The 21,775-nt window shown below is 51.7% G+C and overlaps 2 protein-coding genes across 5 annotated transcripts in view; one reads left to right on the forward strand and one right to left on the reverse strand.

The window, feature by feature from the left end:
• The window catches only part of USP37 (ubiquitin specific peptidase 37), a 79,048-nt gene extending 76,343 nt beyond the window's left edge, over positions 1-2,705 (forward strand). For all 4 annotated transcript variants that reach the window (XM_028092236.1, XM_028092238.2, XM_028092237.1 and 1 more), the window contains one exon: positions 259-2,705. In XM_028092236.1, coding sequence (XP_027948037.1) covers positions 259-346 — 88 coding nt within the window. In that variant the 3' untranslated portion in view covers positions 347-2,705. The remainder of the gene's footprint in view (positions 1-258) is intronic.
• Positions 2,706-5,743: 3,038 nt separating this feature from the next.
• Positions 5,744-21,775, reverse strand: part of VIL1 (villin 1) — a 17,672-nt gene continuing 1,640 nt past the window's right edge. Inside the window, exons 4-19 of the mRNA XM_028092249.2 lie at positions 20,538-20,646; positions 20,264-20,374; positions 18,645-18,847; positions 18,462-18,540; positions 18,194-18,292; positions 17,373-17,526; positions 16,739-16,839; positions 16,513-16,650; positions 15,748-15,906; positions 14,524-14,703; positions 13,879-14,024; positions 13,045-13,189; positions 12,379-12,567; positions 11,140-11,208; positions 9,928-10,068; positions 5,744-5,926 (exon numbers count right to left, since the gene is read on the reverse strand). Of these exons, the coding sequence (XP_027948050.1) occupies positions 5,813-5,926; positions 9,928-10,068; positions 11,140-11,208; positions 12,379-12,567; positions 13,045-13,189; positions 13,879-14,024; positions 14,524-14,703; positions 15,748-15,906; positions 16,513-16,650; positions 16,739-16,839; positions 17,373-17,526; positions 18,194-18,292; positions 18,462-18,540; positions 18,645-18,847; positions 20,264-20,374; positions 20,538-20,646 (2,137 nt within the window). The 3' untranslated portion in view covers positions 5,744-5,812. The remainder of the gene's footprint in view (positions 5,927-9,927; positions 10,069-11,139; positions 11,209-12,378; positions 12,568-13,044; positions 13,190-13,878; positions 14,025-14,523; positions 14,704-15,747; positions 15,907-16,512; positions 16,651-16,738; positions 16,840-17,372; positions 17,527-18,193; positions 18,293-18,461; positions 18,541-18,644; positions 18,848-20,263; positions 20,375-20,537; positions 20,647-21,775) is intronic.

Raw genomic sequence — 21,775 nt, forward strand, 5'->3', positions numbered from 1 at the left:
TATCAGCTAGAAGATCTGAGTTACATGGATGGATGGGAACTACATGGCATTGTTATCAGGGGTAGCCAGTGCCATTGTCCCCCCAGCGTTCTCAGAAATCTGCACTTGGGGTTAAGATAGTGATCAAATGAATGCGCTGCTTGTTTAATAAAATTCAGGCACTAAATGGGATTGTGCAGGCTTTATCAGTACCTTCTACCTGTCCTTTGGCTTTGCTCACTGAATTTCCTGTTTTATTTCTTGTTGTTTTATTTTAAGGGAGATCTTTGATGAGCTGCTGGAAACAGAAAAGAATTCTCAGGCACTTAGCATGGAAGTGGGGAAGACCACTCGTCAGGCCTTGTGAGGAACAAACTCCTGGGTTGGCAGTGTGCACTGCTTATTCCCTCTTACTGCTGCCCACCTCACCTTTCCTCTGCCCAAGGAGAATTTGGAATTCTACTTGATGCGGGAGCAACAAACAGCTCAGGGCCAAACCAAAAGACGAAAATTGCAATTATGTGGAACGCTCCATGCTAATTGTTTTATGGAAACTTTGGTCTCACATCTGTAGCTGATTATCCTCTTTTTCTCCTACAAGAGTGGCACTTCCTTTTGTCTTAGGAATACATGTTGTAAATAATATATATATGTACATACACACACGCACACACATGTATGTGGAATGAATGGAGCCTTAAAGAGTTAGGATGAGCCACCATAGTATTCCTGTTCAAAATTAATAGCACAGAGTTTGGAGAAGAAATGAAGGTATCAAAGAGTCCATTCACTTGAGAGATGTGTAAAGATGTACATATCGGTTGGCATTTAGTTTTTCTGTTCCTTGAGTAGTTTCACTCAAGTCTATAATCTTTCACGTGTGTTTCTTATTAGTAAAGTTCACTGGAAAGCCAGCTCTCCATGTTACACTAATGACAGTTTGTTCTCCTTGCAAGGGAGAGGCATTTCTGCCACCTGACGTGAGGAGCTTTTTTTTTTTTTTTAATTAATTCATGGATTTGTAATGCTTTTGCTGTTTACATGCAGTCCCAAGAAATGGATTGTTGGTGCTTTGGAGTGGGTTATGGTCCCCCGTTTGGTATTCATTAAACACTTTGTATTTTCTTTAAAAGAGATCCCTTCACACAGTATATTCATCTGTATTATTGTAGTGAAGACAGAATCCTTTCTTTTTCTTCTGTATCATTCTTCCATGGAGCAAGCATTACCCTAGTAGATTGCAACCAAAATTTTAAGAGGTAAGAAAATAATATCCCAATTGGGATTCCCCAGCAAGGACACTTGGGGATATGGAAGAGTGCTAGCATCTGTCTCATACATGGAGAGGTCAGGATGAGGATTCTCGCGTTAAAGCTAAAAACTCTGGACCACTAGAAGCCCTACTGCAAGCGGGAAATTAAGTACATGAGCTTAGGATGAAGCTTGAGCATTTAATCATTTGTTGTCTGTCTTTGCCCTTAAAACAGGGTGAGAATTAGAATGAGATTGGTTTAGGTAAACCCAAGAACTAACAAGTAACAAAGGTGCATAATATATTTTATCTTTTTAGGTGCTTTGAGTTGAGGGTAAATGGGAATGCAACATTAAGTGCCACATTAGTCACTCCGCTGGCGTAACCAGCTTGGATATTAAGCAGCTTGTGAAACCATATAAAGAATGAGTTCGAGAGGAGAATTCTATCCACAAAATAACTTTGTAAGCCCGGGAATCATTAGGTTCGCACAGTTAAGTGCAGCAAAATGAAACTTTTTCAATATTTTCTTTCATGTTTTACTTCCTTTTATTATCAGGAAGGAGGGAATTCTTGTTTCAGTTCTGAGGTAGGGACAAAACCACATCAGTTTTTCAAGGGGAGGATACATGTTAAAGTCCATCATCACAGAAGGTGCAACATCTTCTCTAGAAGATTGCCTTAAGAGAGCACCAGGCCCCACACTTGGACATGTTCTGACACAGTAACTTGTTCTAAAATTCTCAGTTTTTAAATTGTAAATGGCCCCAGTGCGTTGGTTAACTCCAGATGAAAAGCTCTGCCTCCTACCATCTACCCATGCACTACCACAGTGAACCTTCCAAAATGGTGCACCGGTCGGTTGTGCATGAATCGTATAGAGCAGAGGAAAATAACTTTTAAAACTGTAGCTTTTGCTGGAAAATAACTGGTTTTTTCCAAAACGAGTGAAGTGGTGATCAAATTCTATAGCTAGTTAGGACTTCTCTTCCGCATGTTTGCATTTGAGAGCTTCGAGAGGTGCTGTTTAAAATGACTGGAAATGTATTGAAGTGAGGGATGCATTAGGGCATTAAAAAAAAATAGAAATGATGCCATAGGCCTGATTGCCCATTGCCCTCATTTGACTTGCTTTTTGTAGCCGGTGTGTTTGTGTGTGGGTGTGTGGTTTAGAAGTACACGTGGCTGAGAAACCTGTTTTGATTTGATCTTCCTTTCTTGGGCTGGACTTGCTAATTGAAAATAGGTTACTGAGGTAGATGAATTATCTTACTGCTGATATGCTTGCAACTTTGGGACTTGAATTTTCCTTGGTAGCTGTGCATTTTTGTGGCCTTGTCAGCCTTCCTCCCTCCCTGTGCTCCTTTATCCCCCCTTTCACTACACTTCTCATTTGGGTTCATGACTACAGATGGAAATTTTAGCTTTGAAGGGGTTTATTGGGTTTTTTTTGAGCTGGTTGTATATATTTAAAAATTATAAGTAGATTATATATATATATATATATATATATATATATATATATTTTTTTTTTTTTTTGCACAGTATGATCAGTTTGCTCAGAATTGTGGGGGGGGGGGTTGAGGCATTTGGTGTGTTGGGGCCAGGAAGGGACAAGTCAGATGGGGACAGAGTGCTTCAGTCCCAGGCAGCGTACACAGTCACCTTTCTACTGAAAATACCAAATGTGGTTCCATTACTTTAAATGATGTTGAATTGGTACTTGACAGCACTTAGTTCTGCAGACAGCTGATCTTAATTGAAATTTTTTGGAAGAGAAAACTAAAATTCAAACTTTCTGATTCTTACCACCTAGTATTATGGAGAATTGGAAGTTGCATGTAGCCAGATAGCTGCTGCCCCTTTAGTAGCCATGACTCTAATTTAGGCCTATGAGATAGACTCTGTTTTGTGGGGAATGTATTTATAGTGTGTGCACACTCATGAGTTTTGTGTCAGCAGGATAGAGCAAGAAGCAGCAAGGCCATGAATTGTTCTTCTATTTACATTTTGATTCCAAAAGCTGTTTGTTTACTTGCCATGGTCTCTCAGTTTCAGGCCTAACTTAATGGCTCAGTAACATTTGTAACAAATGTAAATGTGTTTACATTTTTAAAAGTATACAGAGATACTTACAAATCAGCTGATTAACTCTGGGAGGCAAATAGTAGACTATACATTTCTTTACTTCTTGTTCAAGTGTAGAATTCTTCCAAAAGAGAAACTTTAAGAATTAAAACCTCACCAAGTGAATTCATGACTTGACTTACTCTTCCATACTGCAGTTACCATTATGTAACTATAGAAACAAGGTTCTACATGTATACAGCTACGGATAGACTTGTATAATGAAAATTATTTGGAAACATCTAAATTGAAGAGATTTTTGACAGTGTCTATATAGTTGAGTGTTATGAGTATAGAGAGAGCTTGGGGGTGATGTTTGGAACCATACAGAAAAAAAGTAGTTTGTAAACTCATTCGTAATCTGAAAAGAGTTTATACTAAAACAAATAAAAATATTACTCTTCTTTCTTTGTCCTCTGAAATGACTGCAGTGGATGCACTTAGTCATCCAAACTTTTTTTTTTGGTTCTTTGCTTTAATTGGCACCCCCTCCCCTGTGCCCCCATAGGCAGTCTTTTGTTTTAAATCAGGGAAACAGAGCTAGATCTCCCAAGTACATTTGGATCTTGTATATATATATATGGAGATTTTTAGACACATCAACAACCCAGTACCAGACGCAAGTCCCATGAGTGTCCCCCAAAAACAGGCGTGTGCTTTGCCTTCTCCCCATCTTGCTTTACCACTGAGTGATGCTCTCTTTAAGTGTGTACAAAAACTAAGGGGCTTCTGCCATCTGATGTCTTTTGAATGCAGTACTTCAAAGTCCTAATTTTGTCTCTATTGGTATGTCTTAATAACATCTGAAAAACATATTTTATTGGAAAACTACAGTTCGGTAGGCCTTGAGAGTTTTGTGACCGTTCTTTTGCTGTGTGTCACCACAGTCACTGACTCCTTTATGGCATGCTTTGATTACTAGACTTCAGGCAGTCTTTTCCGTTGTATCATATTTATACACAGTAAATTTTTCTTTCCATGTGTGCTATATGTCTGAGGTTTTGAAGTTTTTAATAAAAAGTGTGCCAGTATAAGTATAAGCAGTTGATTTTAGTAACATTGGACTTTTCTTAAAGTACATTAAGAGGTTCAAAGCATAGGCATGTTGGCTGGTGAAACCATAGAGGGGTTGAGGTTCTGGATCAAGACCCAAGTTCGGCAGGTCACATGCCAAAACAAGAGCAATCAACTGACCTGGCCTGTTTCCAGAACAGAGCAGATGCGGGGGGTGAGACCACACACCTCTCCCCAGTTCCCCTCCCTCTCTCAGCTTGTCCTTGCATCCCAATTCCTCTGGCCTGTTGTCAGTGTGGTTGACTTAATGCTATGGAGAGGAAAACGGAAGGAAGGGTCCTACACTTTGCCTGATTGAGCCACTACCAGATTTGCTGGCAGCTTTGGCCACGTTATTTGTGAGGTGATTTTCTTTCTTTGTGTTCAGAGTGACTTGATTCTGATTCTTTATGTTGTTTCGTATGGAGCGGCACTTTATCTGTGTTTTAGCAGAACTGTTCCTCTGTATCCTTTACGGTTTTTCCTTGTTTTTGTTTCCTTTTTAAATTATGCATAGAGTTTTTTGTGTGTGTGAAATTAAAGCCTTTATTAACCTTGCGTTGGTTTGACTGTCATTTCTGGAAAAGACTTATCCTTACAGACACTTAACAACCATTTGTTGAGGTTGTGAAATCACTTTCTGTTCCCTTCTGACTTGGATTTCAATGCAGCACCATTACACCTTAAAGGAGATGGAAGGGCAAACCAACAAATGGCTGGAGGCAGCACCGAGTTCTCGTTTTCACTGGAGGAGCCCGGGAAGCTTGGCAGAGGTTCTGGATAACACTTTGTAAACTCGGCATTGGCCTTAGCTAAGCTCTTCCTTTGCCTTATTATTACCAGATAGGGGTGAAAATGACCTCTGTTCTAGACCCAGTGGGTATGCTGCTCTCACTGGGGACAGGTTAGTGTTGTGAAACTTCCTAACGGGGCCCTTCCCCAGGCCATTCAACTCTTGCAAAGGAGTGCCCTTTAACCTCTCATCCAAGTCAGTGAAGAACATATGTGAGAAGGAAAAGCCATTACTCTGGGAAAGATGTGAAACTGCCAAAGGCTGCAGCCCGCTTTCCATGGTTAAAAACAACTTACAGGAGAGGAAAACCTAGGGATGACTCCTCAGAATTAGAATGTTCTGTGGAGTGTTTGCTCTTCTAAGGAGGGAGAGCTCTAGAACAGGATGGTTAAAAGTGACATTAACACCCCAGGGTCGAAACAATGTGACCACCTTCTTAAGAGCTGAAATTGGGACCACAGTCTCCTTATGGAGGTACCATTCTGGAAGAATAGGTTGCTCACAGGTAAAATTTCACTTCAATTAGTATAGGACTAATATACCAGTGATGAAAACAAGGAAACTGCAAGCAGGGTAGGGAACTGCTCTCCAACCACAACCACTCCTTCTCAAAACAGGCCTTTTTCTTTCTTGAGTTGTTGTTGCTTCCATCGCGGGAGGGCAGAGAAGGCAGTGGGTGTCATCCCCAAGGCCTTGGTGAAATCCTCGGTGGACAGGTACTCCTAGAAGAAGAGAGAAACCAGACGGCAGGGGTCACATTCTCCCCCGGGGTTTACATGGATGAGTCCTATAGGTGTGGCATAGCAGTCACATGAAGAACAAAAATAGGGAATGTCAGGAGAACCCGGAAAGAGATGGGGAGGAGCCAGGCGGCATGTTGAGGTCTAAGTGTGATCCCTGAATTTGGAACATGAGCAACGTGAAGTAGATTGAGCTCCTGTTGACAAGTGCACCCTAGCTCTGAAATAAGAATCGGGACATTTGACTTCGCTTGGCTAGGGAATTTGCTAAGAGAATGTCTTAGTTTTCCTCTCTAAAATGGGAAAAGCGGGTGCCTGGGTGGCTCAGATGGTTGAGCGTCTGCCTTCGGCTCAGGTCATGATCCCAGGGTCCTGGGATCGAGTCCCGCGTCGGGCTCCCTGCTCCTTGGGAGCCTGCTTCTCCCTCTGCCTCTCTCTCTCTCTGTCTTTCATGAATAAATAAAATCTTTAAAAAATAATAAAATGGGAAAAAATCTTAAAGGCCAATTTTTGCTTTGTAATGCTTTTAGGGGGATGAAAATAATATTACACATGAAAAGGCACTGGAAACAAGGTATCTTGTTCATCTGTCTTTACTCAGTAAACAGTGAACCTAAGCGAGAGGATCCTACTTTCTGTAAATCTGGCCCACAGAGTAAGCAGATGAGCCCCCAAAGGGAATCTGCCCAGGTCTGAATATATGAGACTCAGTTGCTGTTACCACAGGAGGCCCAGCTCTGCTCGAGAGAGCCATGACCCTGGGGAGGCACTCGCCCTCCTGGACGCTACCTTGCTGGGGACTGAGCGAGCAGGCTGGCCGCCCCAGCGCGACGGGCCCAGCAAGCAGCAGTCTAGCGTCCAGGCACAGCTGTGGCACTTGCAAAACCCCCTGGGAAACAAAATATTTGGATGACTCATGCTGGCTTCTCCCATCCTATGAATGATCTAGAAGGTTGGATAGCACCATTCTACCTTTTTACTCTTGGCTTAGAGATCGTGATTGGGAGACACCTTCCTAAGCCAGCGGTATGTATCTTTCTCCATAAGATGAGGGGATTGCCTGAAACAACATTTGCTCCCATCTAACATGATGTAATAGGGCTACTGCTTAAGGCAAGCCAGGTACCCTCAAGGCACATTCACGTGAGAACCCCAAACTGAAGCTACTAGAAAACAGCATCTCCCAGCCTTCATCTCTGCTCCCCAGGCACCAAGAAGGGGATGGGGTGGTAAGAGCCATGGGTTTCTTTTCAATGTGAGCCCCCCTGCCAACCCCAGGAGAGTGAGCCCACTCCTGCAGAGAGCCCTAATTGAACAGCTTGGACAACATCTGTAGGTGGACTTCAAGCTCAGATGGAACCTGTCTTTAGGTTTGCCTCCCACCCCTGGGCATTCTCAAGTCCCCTGAGAGCCTGCCCACTCCCCCAGGCAGGGAAGAAGAGAGGAAAGGTGAGTGGTTTGGGCATCAGTGGATGGGGAAGAGCTGCCTACCCCAAACTGGTTTGTAGCAAACCCCAGCCCCAGGTCCCTCGCAGCTGTGGCTGCAGGTGCCCTCCCTGGCCCCAGCCAGGCCGGCTCCACGGCTTGGCTGAGACTTCTGGACTCTGACGCCCAGGGTAGATAGCAGGAACTGCCCATCCCAGTGGACTTGTATCTTTCCACTAGGCCTGCTCTTGGACTCTGTTGTCCTGCCAGGTGATGACTGGCCTCACCCATACCCACATCTGCCTCTCTGGCTTACTCACTGGTACTCAAACATTATCCTCTTGCTACTGCCTGCAGCCAGACCCACCACCCCACTGTTCATCGTCACTGGCTCCCCTTCCGAGTTTGGGGCAGCCAGAGAGGCCTGAAGTCCTCTCCTACCCTCTCCACTTAACACTGACCTACAGCTTCCCCACAAGAATGTACTGGGGCTCCTGGTGGCGCAGTCAGTTAAGCGTCCGACTCTTGGTTTCGGCACAGGTCATGATCTCAGGGTCTGGAGATCAAGCCCTGCTGGGCTTCGCTCTCAGAGGGGAGTCTCTCGGGATTCTCCCTCCTTCGCCCTCTGCCCCTCCCCACCCCTCGCATGTGCGTGCTCTCTCTCTCTCTCTCTCTCTCTCTTAAATCTCTTTTAAAAAATCAGCAACGGACAACTGACTTTTTAAAAAGGATCTTAGATTTTGTAGACTGTATCAACCATGGTAGGGCTGTCTTGATTCTGTTTGTCCCATTCTGAATTCACCATCCATTCAGCCTCCTATCAGTCACCGGGTTCAATAACACCAGCTGCCCCTCCTTTTAGAAATACTCCGAGCCACATGGTACCATGGGAGCGGCAGGACTCCGATGACCTGGTCCTTGCTCTGACTCGCTGCTAAGTCGCTATGTCAGGCACATCAGGCAAGTCACTTGCCCTCCCTCCAGTTTCCTCAGGCAGTTGTAACAGCAGCTTACATTTACATACCAGGGGCTGGGCAAATAATATTTATAATATTACTGTTACAAAAAATATGTTGGGATCGTCCCAATATTCCAGTGAGGACACAGATGGGTAGATCTGGGAAAGAATGCATGAACATGGTCTCCAAGGTGAAGGGCAGGACGCAAATGCTCTGGGAACAATACACTTAAACATATATCGGGCCCAAACCCCTAACAGACTTGGAGAAATCAGGCATCTCTCTTCTGTAGATTACTTAATTCACTAGCAAGACGTCTTTATGGTTTATCATCCCGAGAGTACGTTGTCTTTTGATACCCCCATCACACTAGATCAGCCATCCATTTTGGATCTGCCTTTAGTGGGAATGAATACTGGAAATGTATTTTTAACAAGCTCTCTTCTTGCCATACTCTCTCCCCACGAGTGACCCACGTGGGCCTGCAGGTGCAGGCACCGGAAGCGCTGCGCGCTGGTGGGTCTCTGAATAGCCTGCCCACCAAATAGGCATCACCCGGGATGTCCCCGGGTGCCTCAAACGGCATGGCTACCACCATACTCACGGTTGTCCCCCTCTAAGCTCAGTCTGACCCAGGGTTTTTTTTTATCTTCGAAAATGATGCAATTGCCCCCCCCAATCACACCCTTCATCCAGTAATTACCTAGTGTCATTGACTTTACCTCCTAAAATTCCTCTAAACCCCCTCCTTCCCTCCACTTCCCCAGCCACCATTCAACCAGCCTCTGGCCGCTGCTTTTGCCACCTTCCAGTCCCTTCTTCACTGGGTAGCCATAGTGATCTTTTTTTTTTTAATTTTCATTTTTTTTTTAAGATTTTATTTATTTGAGAGAGAGAGAATGAGAGATAGCACGAGAGGGAAGAGGGTCAGAGGGAGAAGCAGACTCCCAGCTGAGCAGGGAGCCCGATGCGGGACTCGATGCCGGGACTCCAGGATCATGACCTGAGCCGAAGGCAGTCGCTTAACCAACTGAGCCACCCAGGCGCCCAGATCTTTTTTTTTTTTTTTTTAAGGTTTTATAAAACCTGGCTGGCTCCATCGGTGGAGTGTGCCACTCTTGATCCCGGGTTTGTGAGTTCGAGCCCCACATTGGGTGCAGAGATTACTTAAAAATAAAATCTTTTTTTTTTTTAAGATTTTTAAACTTTTTAAAATTAATCCCCACTGTGCTCATTCCCTGCCTCTGGGCTTCACGCATGCTGTTCGCTTCTCCAGGAAAAATCCATTTTGCCTGAATAATTCCTGTTCACCTTTCAGAAGGAAATCTCTGTCAGGTTCCTTTTTGGAAGACCCTTCATGGCACCTGTACTTCACCTTGTAGCGCTTACCATCACTGAAATTAAATCATAGTGTAATCAGGGTCCTTTGAACCCTCTGTCCCCACTGAGATGTCATCTCACGTGAAGGTGGAGACCAGGTATGTTTTGTTCACCAGGGCATCCCCAGCACCTAATCACCTGCAGGGCACAATCTGGGGGTCAGTTAGTATTGTCCAGCAGACGGCCAGCCAGCTTTCTTCATCCTCGAGCCTGACCTACCTCCTTCTTGCTGGGGTCCACACCCTCGGGGAGCTCCTCCACAGGCTTGTTCACCAACTGCTCCAGGGGAAAGATGGGTAGAGGCCCAGAAACGAGGTTGCTATTCGCATTGAACACGTCCAGTTTAGGTTTGGTGATCTCCTAGGGAAGAGAAGGAAACCACTGGTTCATCCTGCTGGTTTGTGGCTACCTCCCAGGCTGCTTTTCGCTCCGGAGTCAACATTGATTCTAGAGCATCTCCTTCGAGAAGCCTCCCATGACCCCCATACGCACACTCCTCGTAAGAACACAACACCTGATTGGATCTGTGAGCTAAAACTTGGTGGTTTGCATCCAACCAAAGCCAATGGGTCCAAGATGATTATTTTGTTCTATGACTTATGAACTTCTCCATGGCTTCCCACAGATGTTCAAGGTCCACCTTGGACGTTTATGACCCTCTTTCTCTTATCTGTTATGAAACTGTCATCAGTAAATTCCCTTAGCCTTGACCTATCTATCCATGCTTTCCTGCCTGAAACATCAGTCCACCAGGAAGGGTCTATTGAGGGCACAGGATACTCAGGCTGCGGGTGGGGCTGAGGAGCCAGCCTTATCTGCTGATTAAGCCAGCGTGCTCATGAAATTGCTGTCGTGTTCTGGACACATTTCTACAGAGTCTACTTGGCCCTGCCTCCCCTGCGAGGCTATGAACTTCTTGAAGGAAAGGTTTTGCTTTCAGATTCCCATAACCCAGGGCCAACGGGTTCAATGCACGGGGTTCTGTTCACTAACTGAGAGACTGCAGTTTGCACCCGGAGAAAGGACCCCAGGGGTGACCACAGCAGACAAATCATTCTGTCTCGAAGTGTAGTCCATGGACTAACTGCATCAAATCACCTGGCTCTTCATTTAAAACAAGCATATTCCTGGGGCTCATTCCGATTCCACGCACCAGAATGTGGGGGAGTGAAGGGGACTTTGGGATCTGCGTTTTAACCAGCTGTCCCCACCTCGCTCCTGGCTCCCATCACCCGGATTCTTATGCATGCTCAGACTAGGCCATGGAGGAGAAGAAACAGCAGGAGGCCTTGAATTCAACAGGGAGAAGCACTTCCATGAGCGGTGGGAGGACATGGTGGAAAGGGAAGCCCAGGACCCTGCTATCTTTTCTGGAGCTTTCTCAGCTCCCACGGGGCGGCGACGTCCCCCAACCACCTGCCCTGTACTCACCACAGTGATCTGGCCCCAGTCCCCAGAGTTTCCAAGCTCCGCCTTCAGGTCCTCATAGGATTTGGTGTTCTGCACATAAAGCCAATAACAAGTTAGACCCGGCTCTCAGCAGAGGACATGGAAGAATTTTTTTCCTTTCGGGAGGTTGAAAGAGGGCTGGCCTAAGGCCCAGGGGTGGGGGCTAGAGGAGGGACCCTGAAAAAGGAGGCTAGAGAGTGAGGATGAACACCCACAGGGCTGATGGTCAGGAAAGGCCCTGCTCAGCCCCACATGGGGATAGAGGCCACCCTCAGAGGCAGTGTGGGCAGCCACATGCAGCCTGGAGAAGCTGCCTCCACTGTGGAGGCTCTGGGGAACATGGGGGGCTTGGAAGCCAGGGACCTCCTCCCAGAGCCTGGAGGGGGACCCTGCCGCAGAATGGTGAAGGGAATCAAAGGGACACTGGCTCCATGAGGAGCCACATCTCTATAAGCCCAGAGCCTGGCCCCCAGCATGGCGCATCATGACTGCCGTTGTGCACCTAAAGTCACCAGGCCTCAGCCTTCCTCCTTCCTGTAGAAAACTTGCACAGGCTTCCATTTTGAGGACCTGCCCTCTGCTTCTATCTGAGGCCAGTTCAGGAAAGTCCTGTGGTAGTCTGACTCACTGTCCCTCAGGTAAGGACCACACGTATGACCCATTTTGCTTAGAAGTGGGTACCAGGAAGACATTCGTCTGTCCTTTAAAGAACTGACATGTGTCATTTTCATCTGGTTTGAGGATCCACCAACACTGTCCCGGAGAAGTTTCTACAGTGATGGAAATGTTCTTTCTCTGCGCTGTCCAACCTGGGAGCCACTAGCCACGAGTGGCTACGAAGCAGTTAGCTTGGGGCTTGTGAGAAATTGAATCTTCAGTTTTGTTTAACTTTAGTTGATTTAAGTTCAAATGGTCAGTACAGCTCTTAGCAAGAATGTCCATCAGCTCTGAGCTACATCTCGTGCACAAGAAAGGCACGGACATGAGCCTGGGTTTTTGATAGACTTCCTTTCCTCTCCCTCACCAGGGGGCTTCATTGACTTACACAGTCTGACTTTTTATTCGAGGTCCCCTAGGACCCCTTTAAAAATCTGTCACTGGTCGTCTATCACAATGAATAGAAAAGCCTGGAAGTCTGCCCTGCCCTTGGGGTGTGCTGTGAGCGGCCTCCTGGAGCAGGTCCTGCTGGGCTGGAAGGATCAGGGGGTGCTGGCCACTCACACTCCACTTGAAGGGATCCCATGCCAGGAACCAGCCTGTGAAGGTGGGGGGCTCGTGTCCCTGCTTCACCACAATGATGGGGGTCTCGGGGTCACGGCCGCTGGGGTGGGTCTTGAGGTATTCCTGTGCTGTGATTGCTGCAGCTTTTTTCTCCTCCTCTTTGGCATGCTTCCCGATCCAGAAGAAGACCTGTGGAGAATCCAGAGTTCGCGCAGGCCTTCCTGTCCTCCCGGGCCCACCGGGCTCCACCTGGGGTCCACCAGGCTCTGATGACTGACAGTGGAGCCAAGTGACCTCGGGCAGGCCCCTTCTGGCTCGACTTTGCATCTGGGAGATGAAGAGGTTGGACAGGTGTCCTCTACTTGGAGACTCTGCCAGTGTGGGACTCCCGGTCTCTCCAGAGCTGCAGACCCTCAGAAACATGCTTCTGCCATGTGAAAGAAACGGGGCTTTGGGAAAATACATCCCGCACTGCAGCCCCTTCCGGAACATTCCTCTCTACCTGCCTCCTTCTTCCTTAGGCTCTTGTTGTTCACAGTACTACTCCCAGGAAGAATGAATGAGGGAGCCCAGAAAATGTCAAATCTTACCTGTCCATAAAGTCACTATTTCTTGGCCCTGGGGCTTGAGCTGGTGGGAAGGGAGGGCCCCAGGCCTCAATCCTACCTGGTCCCAGACATCAAGCAGGAACACATCGTCCTCTTCCAAGTCATCCTGATTGAAGTCAGGGATTTCTGTGGCCAGGAAGCACCCGGTCTGGTTGGAACATTCAAAGAGCCGGGGGGTGATGGCCAGGGTTTCCTCCTGCAGTCTGCAAGATGCAGAGAAAATTGTGGCGGCAAGAAGAAGGTGTGGGGAAGGAAAAATGGAGGACGCAGAACTCCGACACAAGAAGCCCAACTTCGAGGAAAATGCTCTTTTTTCTAACCACACGAAAAGTGCCCCCCTCCTCGCAAGAGTCTGAGAGCGCTCCAAGGGAGAAGTCCCCGCTGCCTTTCCAGGACGAGCATTCCAGAGGCTCTTCTGCAGGCCGTGGGGAAGTTCTGATATCTTCCTTCTAGGCCTTCTCCTGCTACTGCAGGAAAGCCCTTTTCGCTTTTGAACGGGGGAATAGTGGACCCTGGGTATGCTCTAGAAAAAATACCGGAAAGTGTTTCCAGCTGGGGCTTCTCAGCATCCAGGTCCTGTGTCAGGACTAAAGAACAGGGTTCTGGCAGCTTTGTCCCCAAGGGCAAGCCCTGCCCCTCTCTTTGAGTTGCTTCCTAGCCTGTGAACTTCATTTGCCAAGAAAACCCCCACCGGGCCCCAGGCATGCCCCTGGGCTCACAGGGCTCTGAGGGCCCATTGGGCCGCCCCTTCTTTTTTCATCTAGTAGCCCTGGGGACTGGTACACAGAGTCCTCAGTCCATGCTCACTGCAGACTCTGGGCCATGGGCTGGAGCAGCTAGGAGGCTCCCCAGCGCAGAAGGTGAGCTGGAGGCAGAGGGACCCCATAGTTACCTCTTGGTGCTGGCATAGGGAGCCTTTCCGCCCAGGGCTACCCAGAAGCTGGCCGGCTCCTGCCCTTCCACCACCACTTGTTTCTCTGTCCGGGAGATGGTGTCCGCAACCATCTTGGCCATCTCCCGCTCGTCCCCACTACAGCCCTGGGGAGAGGGGGTCAGCTGTGTTGGGGGAGACCATCTCTACCGCCACACCTACCCCCACCCTTCCACCACGTTTACTGGCCCAGAGCTCCTGGGTCCAAGAGGGCCCCTCCTGCCTGGATCAGGACCCCATGCACACCCCTCCTCTGTCCTTGACACTGCAAAGAACAGCAGAGAAGACAGGAGCCTGCACTCTCCTTACAGGGCAAGAGAAAGCATCCAAGAGGCTGAGATCAACGGAGAGGCCGTGACGGGTACGGGGATAGTGAGAGAGAGCCCCAGACACAAAGACCCACCAACACTGGGACAGGCAGGGGTGGCCAGGGACAAAGAAAACGAGAGAGACTGAATCAGACCTAGAGGCAGAGAATGTGAGGGTGGAGGGAGACTGGCTAGGGGCAGCTGGGAAATGAGCCAGAAGGACTTGCTGGCCAGGGACTCCCCTGAGGCCCGGGGACCCCAAAGATCCACTTGAGGAAGGGGAGGCCACTGCACGCACCTTCCCGCACCACAGGTAGCAGCAGGACTGGGTCCTAAGGATGAAGACATCATTGGAGTTGAGGAATCTGGCCCGGGGTTGGACCTCAAAGGCCTTGGTGTTGTTGGTGCTGGTTCCCTGCACCTGGAACAGCCGTGTGGAGGGCACTGGTTCCAGTTTGTCGGCCCGGGAGGTGCCTCCCTGCAGCGGGTGAGAAGAAGGCAGAGAGAGAGAGGTGGGAGCAACTTAGTACAGACAGCGGAAGATTCTCAAGAAGGGCACAGAGAACAGAGTGGAAGAGAGGCTGGGGTGGGGTCTGCCGGCCCCCAGGTCCTCTGCCGCATCATCATCAGACTAGCCTTTCCAAAACATTGCTTTTGTCATGGCACTCCCCTGCTCAGAAAAATCTTCAATGGCTCCCTACTGCTCATAGACTGGAACCAGCTCTTCAGCCCAGCCTTTGCAGGCCCCTCATGACGCAGGCGCAAACTGCCCTTCCAGACTCACTCTGCTCTCTCCAGACCCTCCAGTTTAGCTCAGCCGGGCTTCTCCCTGCTCTACGTGGATCCCCTCCTCTGGGCTCTTGTCCTTGCTGTGCCCCCTGCCCTGCATGCCCTCATTTTACCTCTGCTGAGCGCCTCAACTCTGACCCTGATGTCAAGAGCCCCTCCAAACCCCCCCTCCAGCACGAACTCCCTGCCTGCCCCAGATTACTGTATTCACGCTCGGCAGTGAACCCAACCCGCGTGTATTTAACCACAGGGTGCCTCGGGCTGTTAGTTCCCCGCTCTCCCAACAAGACCGGCCTTCTCCAGCCCCTGCACCTTGCAGAGGGCTGCAGGCTTCGCGGGTGCTCCATAAACAGCTGATTTCTTAAACGAGTGCTGGAGATGTCTATTCCATTACGTTGGAAGGCACCAATGCTGTTTGGATAGGCTCATCATGTGGGCAAATCTAGCCAAAAGAACTACCTTTCTCATGCAGAGGATGGGGTGGGGGTGGGGGGGCCGTGGAGTGTAGAGAGAAACGGGACTTGCCCACGCTGCATACTCATTTCTATGGAGTGGTGGTTTCTATTGCCGGTTCCACATGGGTGATGGGGCCTCACACAGTCCTCTCCTACAAAGCACGCGCTTCACCCCCAGGCCCGCCCCCGCCCCAGCCCCAGGTCCCCTTCCCCATCTCCTGATGCCCACCCCGCCGCAATCGTGGGTCCTGCCAGGTGCCTCAAGCCAGCAGCCACACCTGGTAGATCACCATTCGTCCCTTGAAGATGGCCATGAGGTGCGGTGGCTCCTTGCCCATCGGGACCCGGATCTGGACCAGTTCATTGTTGTACTTCTGGTCCAGGATGACGGCTTGATAGGCAGAGGCTGTTATTTCATCTTGGCTGGCCTGGCTACCCTGGGCACAAGCATGATGGAAGTTGGGGGGACGAGGCCGGGCCTAGTTCTGAGCCCGTCCCCGGCCGCAGCAACAACTCCATCCCTGATTCTCACCTGGCTCCAAACCCAACGGTCAGCCCCACCAAATACCGCCCTGGACACAGCCCAAACCCCACGTGACCCAGACCCGTTTGATCCCAGCCCCACACCTAATCCTTTCCCGGCCCCCCGCCAACCCTAGACCACCTGCTACTCCGCCCTTAACCCCAGACCTCCTCTCCTTCTAACTCGGGGGAACACCATGGCTATCATACCACTACCCCCAGGACCCAAGCATTTCCCTGTGCATTCACATCTGGACCCACAAATCCATGGTGCTTTGAGCAGATGAAGAGAATGTTCTGGAAGCCATGGAAATTGGAAGGGAGACTCCAAGAACTCAGAGAAGGGGCAAGGATTGTGAATGGGGGTACCCTGTACCACTGGGATCTCATAGCCTAAACAGTCCCAGGATGGAAAAGGTGGTGAGCTCCCCATCACCAGAGGTATTCAACTCAAGGGTGATAGCCGCTTGGAGTGGGAGCCGAGCTAGCTGTGCTCGGGACAGGGAAGGGTGGGGCCTGACCTGCCAAACGTAGAGCAGGTAGTGCTTCTTCTCGCCGATGAGGTAGGTGTACAGCAGCAGGTAGCAGTCACCCCCGTAAAAGTGGCCTAGCCACTTGGAGTCCACCGGCACCAGCTCCAGGTCCTCAATGCGCCACACCTGGGGCCAGTACCAGGCTGGTTTGAGGGCCAGGACACGTTCCGCCGACCCCGCCCCACCCAGCACCCGCCTCCCACCCTCACCATACCTCCACCTCGCCGCTCCCGTCGTCCACCATCTTCTGCTGGGCGGCCACCTGAGGCTGCATGTGCATGGATGTGGCATCAAACTTCACCTGCTCTACTTTGGCTGGGGGGGCGGGCAGGGGGATCAGGACGCCAGCTGTCACAAGCCGGGGTCCCCCAGGTCCTCACAACAGCCCTGAGTGATGACTGCAATTCTTAGATCCATTTTACAGATGGGGAAGCTGAGGCTAGAGAGATCGGATGGCTTACCCAAGGTCACAGAGCTGGAGAGTGGCAGTTATAATGCGAAACCCCATCTCCCATCCCTAAGACTCGGGCTTCACCAGGGCCTCCCGGAGGGGCCAGGAGAGGGACAACGCTTTCATCCTCCTCCAGGGGCCTGGTACTGAGCTTGCGTTCAGCAAATATTGTCTGGTGAGACACTGACGCTATCTGGTTTCCAGGGAGACAACCCCATTCCAAGGGAAAGACAGGTGCTTCTCAGCTTCCTTTTTGTGACCGCTCAGTTTACTCATGTTCCCTCGTGTCCTCACCCTACCGGGGGAGCCCAGCGCCAGGGGAAAGAGCGCATGGAAGAGGCGTGTCTGGGAGGGAGGTCCGGCTCCTGACCCCACCCTGCCTCGGGCCGGCCCTCACCCGTGGAGCCCAAGGTGTGGGTTTTGCCCAGGCCTGAAGTCCGATTGGGCAGGGTCCACTTCTGGAAGAGCTGCTGAAAGACAGCTGACTCAGCCCCATCACTCTGCACCTCCACCTGTGTGTTCGGCTGGTACTGCTTCGCTTTGATAAAGTTCTGGGAAGAGAACGGGGTGGCTGAGTCTGTGTCCCTCTCCTAGCCCCCCACAGCCCCACCCCCAATGCAAGCCAGAGCCTAGCTCAAACCCCAACCAGACCCAACCACAAACCTACCCATGGTCCCAATCCCAAACTTGAATCCAACCCCAGTCCCAGTGCTGACCCCAAAGCTAAACCCTGCTCTGGCCCCAACCCCAAAACCCAAAGAGACCCCAAACTTGACCGTACCTCAATTTTAACCCCAATCACCAGCTGCCATCTCTAACCTTGAACCCAACCCCCATTCTAACGCTGACCCCAAGCCAGCTAGGGTTACTGACTCTAGCCCTAATAATGACCCCCAAACTCTGACTTGGTCCCAACCTGCCGGCTGACCAAATCCCCTCTTGCAGGAAGGCCAGCCTCCATTTCTCCCTTTCTCTGAACCTAACTTGAGGTGGGAGCTCACACCCCGAGGAGGCCCCCAGGTGGCCTGGAGGCTGGCCCCCTGGCGTGCAGAGAAGCCCCAAGGCAGCTACGGAACTGACCCTCAGCACCCCTAGCTGGGTCAGGCCCAGAGCTTTCCAAGGCCTCTGCCTGGCGCTACACCCGGTCTGACCCCACTCCTCTCCCCCCCGCTGCGTCTGTTTCTCTCCCCGCTCCCTTCCCGGACCCCCCCTGCACACCAGTGCCATGTTCATGGCTCCTGTCCTCTCCTGGGTGTTGGCATTCTTCCCCTTCCACACGTAGATCTTCAGGCCCCCCTGGTCCAGGATGTAACAGTCCTAGAGGTGGGAGACAAGGTTGCAGCGTGGGGGCCTGAGCCGGCAGTGCCGGGCCACAGAGCAGCAGGCAGGGACCAGCTCCAGCCCCCGGCACTTCTCCCACTTGGGGAAGACTGGGCAGGGTGCAGCGGGATGGGAGCTAGGGCTGGGGGTCTCCACGCCCTCTCACCTCGTGATTGAGCAGGTCCTGGGTGAGGGGCCTCGTGGCGACTTCTCTAACCACCAGCTTTCCCTCTGAGTCAGACACGCTGCAGGACAAAGGCACAACAGGGATGGGGGGGGTCCCACAGCCCAACCTTCCCACCCCCCGGGGGAGACCCTGCGACCACGAAGAGCCCAGCTGGACACTCACTGATACAACTTGAGGGCGGCCTTGACCACCGGCTCTACCACGTTGTCGGGCACTGCGGCCTTCAGCGACCCCCGCGGGCCCAGCACGTGGTTCATGATCTCCATCAGCTTCGGGGTCTCCTTCTCGTTCTCCCCGTCCACCACCGCCACGTAAGTTCGCCCACCCCGCTCCTGGTCTCTGATCTCCTTGGCCAGGGTTATGCCCTGCAGGGAGGCCCCGGTGACCCGTGAAGGCCGGCGGGGGGACGGGGCCGCGTCCGCCACCGCCAGCCGTGCCAGGAGAGCCCGGGCCCCCCTCCGGCAGCCCCAGGGGACAAGGCACCTGTCCTGCCTGTACCCCCGAGAGTGCACCAAGTGAACCCCATGGGAAAGCAGGTTTCGCATTGGCAGGAGGGTGTTTGGGGTGCACTTGCTGGGCCTTCTGTTTTGACATTGAAATTTGTGATTTTACTTCGCAGTTTTGGACAAAAGCTGAGCCCTGGATATCAAAGTGCTCGTGAGCTCGCACGTGCACGCACGCATGCGCGCACACACACGTGCGTATACACGGCCACAAGTATGCACACACGCGCGCGTGCACGGCACACTTCCTCATTGCACACACATGCACACACTCACACCCTGGCTCCGTCTCCTCAGCCCAGTGGCCACTGCTCTGGGGACCGGCATTTCAGTCGCCAGCCCCAGTCCCAGGGCTTCTTCCTATTCTTGTCCCCAGATCAGCTCTCTGCTCTCCTCTCATTTACCCAACCTCCGTGATAACCTGTTTTAAGATGCCCCAAACTGAACTCCGTCTCCCCCACCTTCCCCAATCTGTTGCTCTTGGTCTTTCCCATTTCGGGAAATGGCACTCCATCCACTCCACGGTGGCTCATGCACAATGCCCCTCTCTCCTCGGCCCCATCCGCCACACACGTAAGGCCAGTGGATCCCCTCTTCCTGTCCCCGGGGCCCGGGGCACCTGCTCCCATCCTCACGCAGGGGGCCGCCGGCTCCCTGCATCCCTGCAGACCCTCCACACCCTTTCTCCACTCAGAAGTCAGGACGACCTTCAGACCTCCTGGGCACCGAGAACAGACCCCAGCCCTCTCATGCAGCCTCCTGGCCCTCCCGAACACGCCCCGAGAGCGAGCCCTCTCCCTTCTCCCAGCTCCCTATAATCGCCATCCATTGCCCCGCGCCAGCCACTTCTCCCCTGCCTTGGGGCCTTCCCTGCCCCACCCCACCTCCTCCAGGAAGCCTTCCCAGAAGCCCCAGTGTCACATGCCGACCCCTCACTCCTCAGCTACTCTCTTCATGCCTGTGTCCCCTACTCGACAGCCAGCTGGAGGCCATTCACCACAGCACCCACGATGCTTGGCACGGGGTCCACCACACAGCAGGGACTTGTTACACCTCAGTGGATGAGTCCCAGCAACGCATGCAAACCCCAACACGCGTACCGCTCCACAAACACACGGACACTCAGATCTACCTTTGAACACACCGTCCAGGGCGGTCAGCGGAGAGGGGCCTGGGGACGTGGGGGCAGGTTGGGGGTGGCAGACGTCTGGCGAGTGTGACTGGCAGGAGAGAGGCGGGTGGGACTGGGGAGAGGGGCGGTGCATGGGCAGCGCTTACCCTGAGTCTCTCCATGCGGTTGCTCTCCGGCCCGTTCCACTGGATGATAATCTTCCCCAGGTCCAGGAGAAAAACATCCCCACAGTTGAAACTCTTCCAAGACACCTCCACCTGGAACGCCAGAGGGGAGGTGCAACCTCCACTCAGATACTTGCCACAGTCCACGGCTCTTCCCCACCTCCTCCCTGCCCTCACCCCTCCTTGGCCTCTGCCTTCCACCCAGGCTGGGAGGGGACACAGGAGGCCATGCCCCAGGGCCCGGGCCGATGCCCACCTCTCCAGCCACCACGTTCCTCTTGCCCTTGACATGCAGCAGCCGCTGGACATCATAGGAGTTGGTCTCCACCTGCTTCATGCCAGAAGCCACACCCCCCTTCTGGATCCTGAGAAGAGAGGGAGCTGACCCAAGGGAGGGAGCGGGCTGGGAGGCGTGACAGAGCCGGGGTGCCCGGCTGCCCCTGAGGCCATCTGAGGACTGGGCCCGGGACTAGGCTGAGGTGCACGAGGTGCCTCAGCTGCCCACTCTGAGGCATTCGCTCTCAGGGTCATGCAAGTGCAAGGTCAGTCGTTTGCATGCATGTGCGTGACCTTCCTCAGCCTCCTTAAAGTTTGCACCCTAGGTGCCTCACTTCCCGCCCCGTAGACCATGCTCTGCTGAGAGGGCCCGCAAAGAAAGGCGCATGGTGATGTGGTTTGGTGGAAGGAGAGGACAGAACTTGGAGGACAGGAGGCTGCAGGGAAGGGGGAGGGGGGAGATGCTATGGACTGAACTGTGTCCCCTCCCAAACTCCTACGTTGAATGAAGCTTTAACCCCAGTGTGGTGGTATTTGGAGATGCGGCCTTTGGGAGGGGTAGATTTTGATAATGTTTCGATGAGGTCCTGAGGGTGGGCCCTCCGTGACGAGGTTAGCACCCTTACAGGAAGAGACACCAGAGTGCTTGCTCACTCGCTTCTCCACGGGAGGACACAGCGAGAAGGTGGCCGTCTGCAAGCCAGGAAGGGCGATCTCACCAGCAACCAAATCAGCTAGCACCTTGACCTCGGACTTCCCAACCTCCAGAACAGTGAGAATATTAATTTCTGTGGCTTAAGCTACTTATTCTGTAGTATTTTGTTAGGGCAGCCCAAGCAGACAGGAGGGATGCCAGCTCAAATGCCCAAAGGGTGGGCCGTTGCTCGGAGTATGGGAAGAAGAGGAGCAAGACAAAAGGGAGGAGTGGGGACCGTGGCTCACCGGAGAGCTCCCGGCCTCTCCTACTGGCCAGTAGCAACTTGGCTCTTGACTGTGTGTTTCCACGGGGAAAGCCCAGAGGCCAGAACTTCAAACTTTTCAAGAAAAGCTAGAAATCGGCGTGTTTAGTGTGAAAGTGTTGCTTTAGAGAATGGAGAGTAGCCATCGGCCCACCCCGCAGAGGGAAGACTTGTAATGCCCTGGAAGGCCTCCTTCGGTACTGAGCTCTCCAGAATATTCAAATAGGGGTTGATTTACAAAAATTCATGGTGCGCAGAC

The sequence above is a fragment of the Eumetopias jubatus genome, unplaced genomic scaffold (genome assembly GCF_037043125.1).
Source record: "Eumetopias jubatus isolate StellerSeaLion01/CBP00866 unplaced genomic scaffold, mEumJub1_p1.0 scaffold_3, whole genome shotgun sequence".
Lineage (NCBI taxonomy): Eukaryota > Metazoa > Chordata > Mammalia > Carnivora > Otariidae > Eumetopias > Eumetopias jubatus.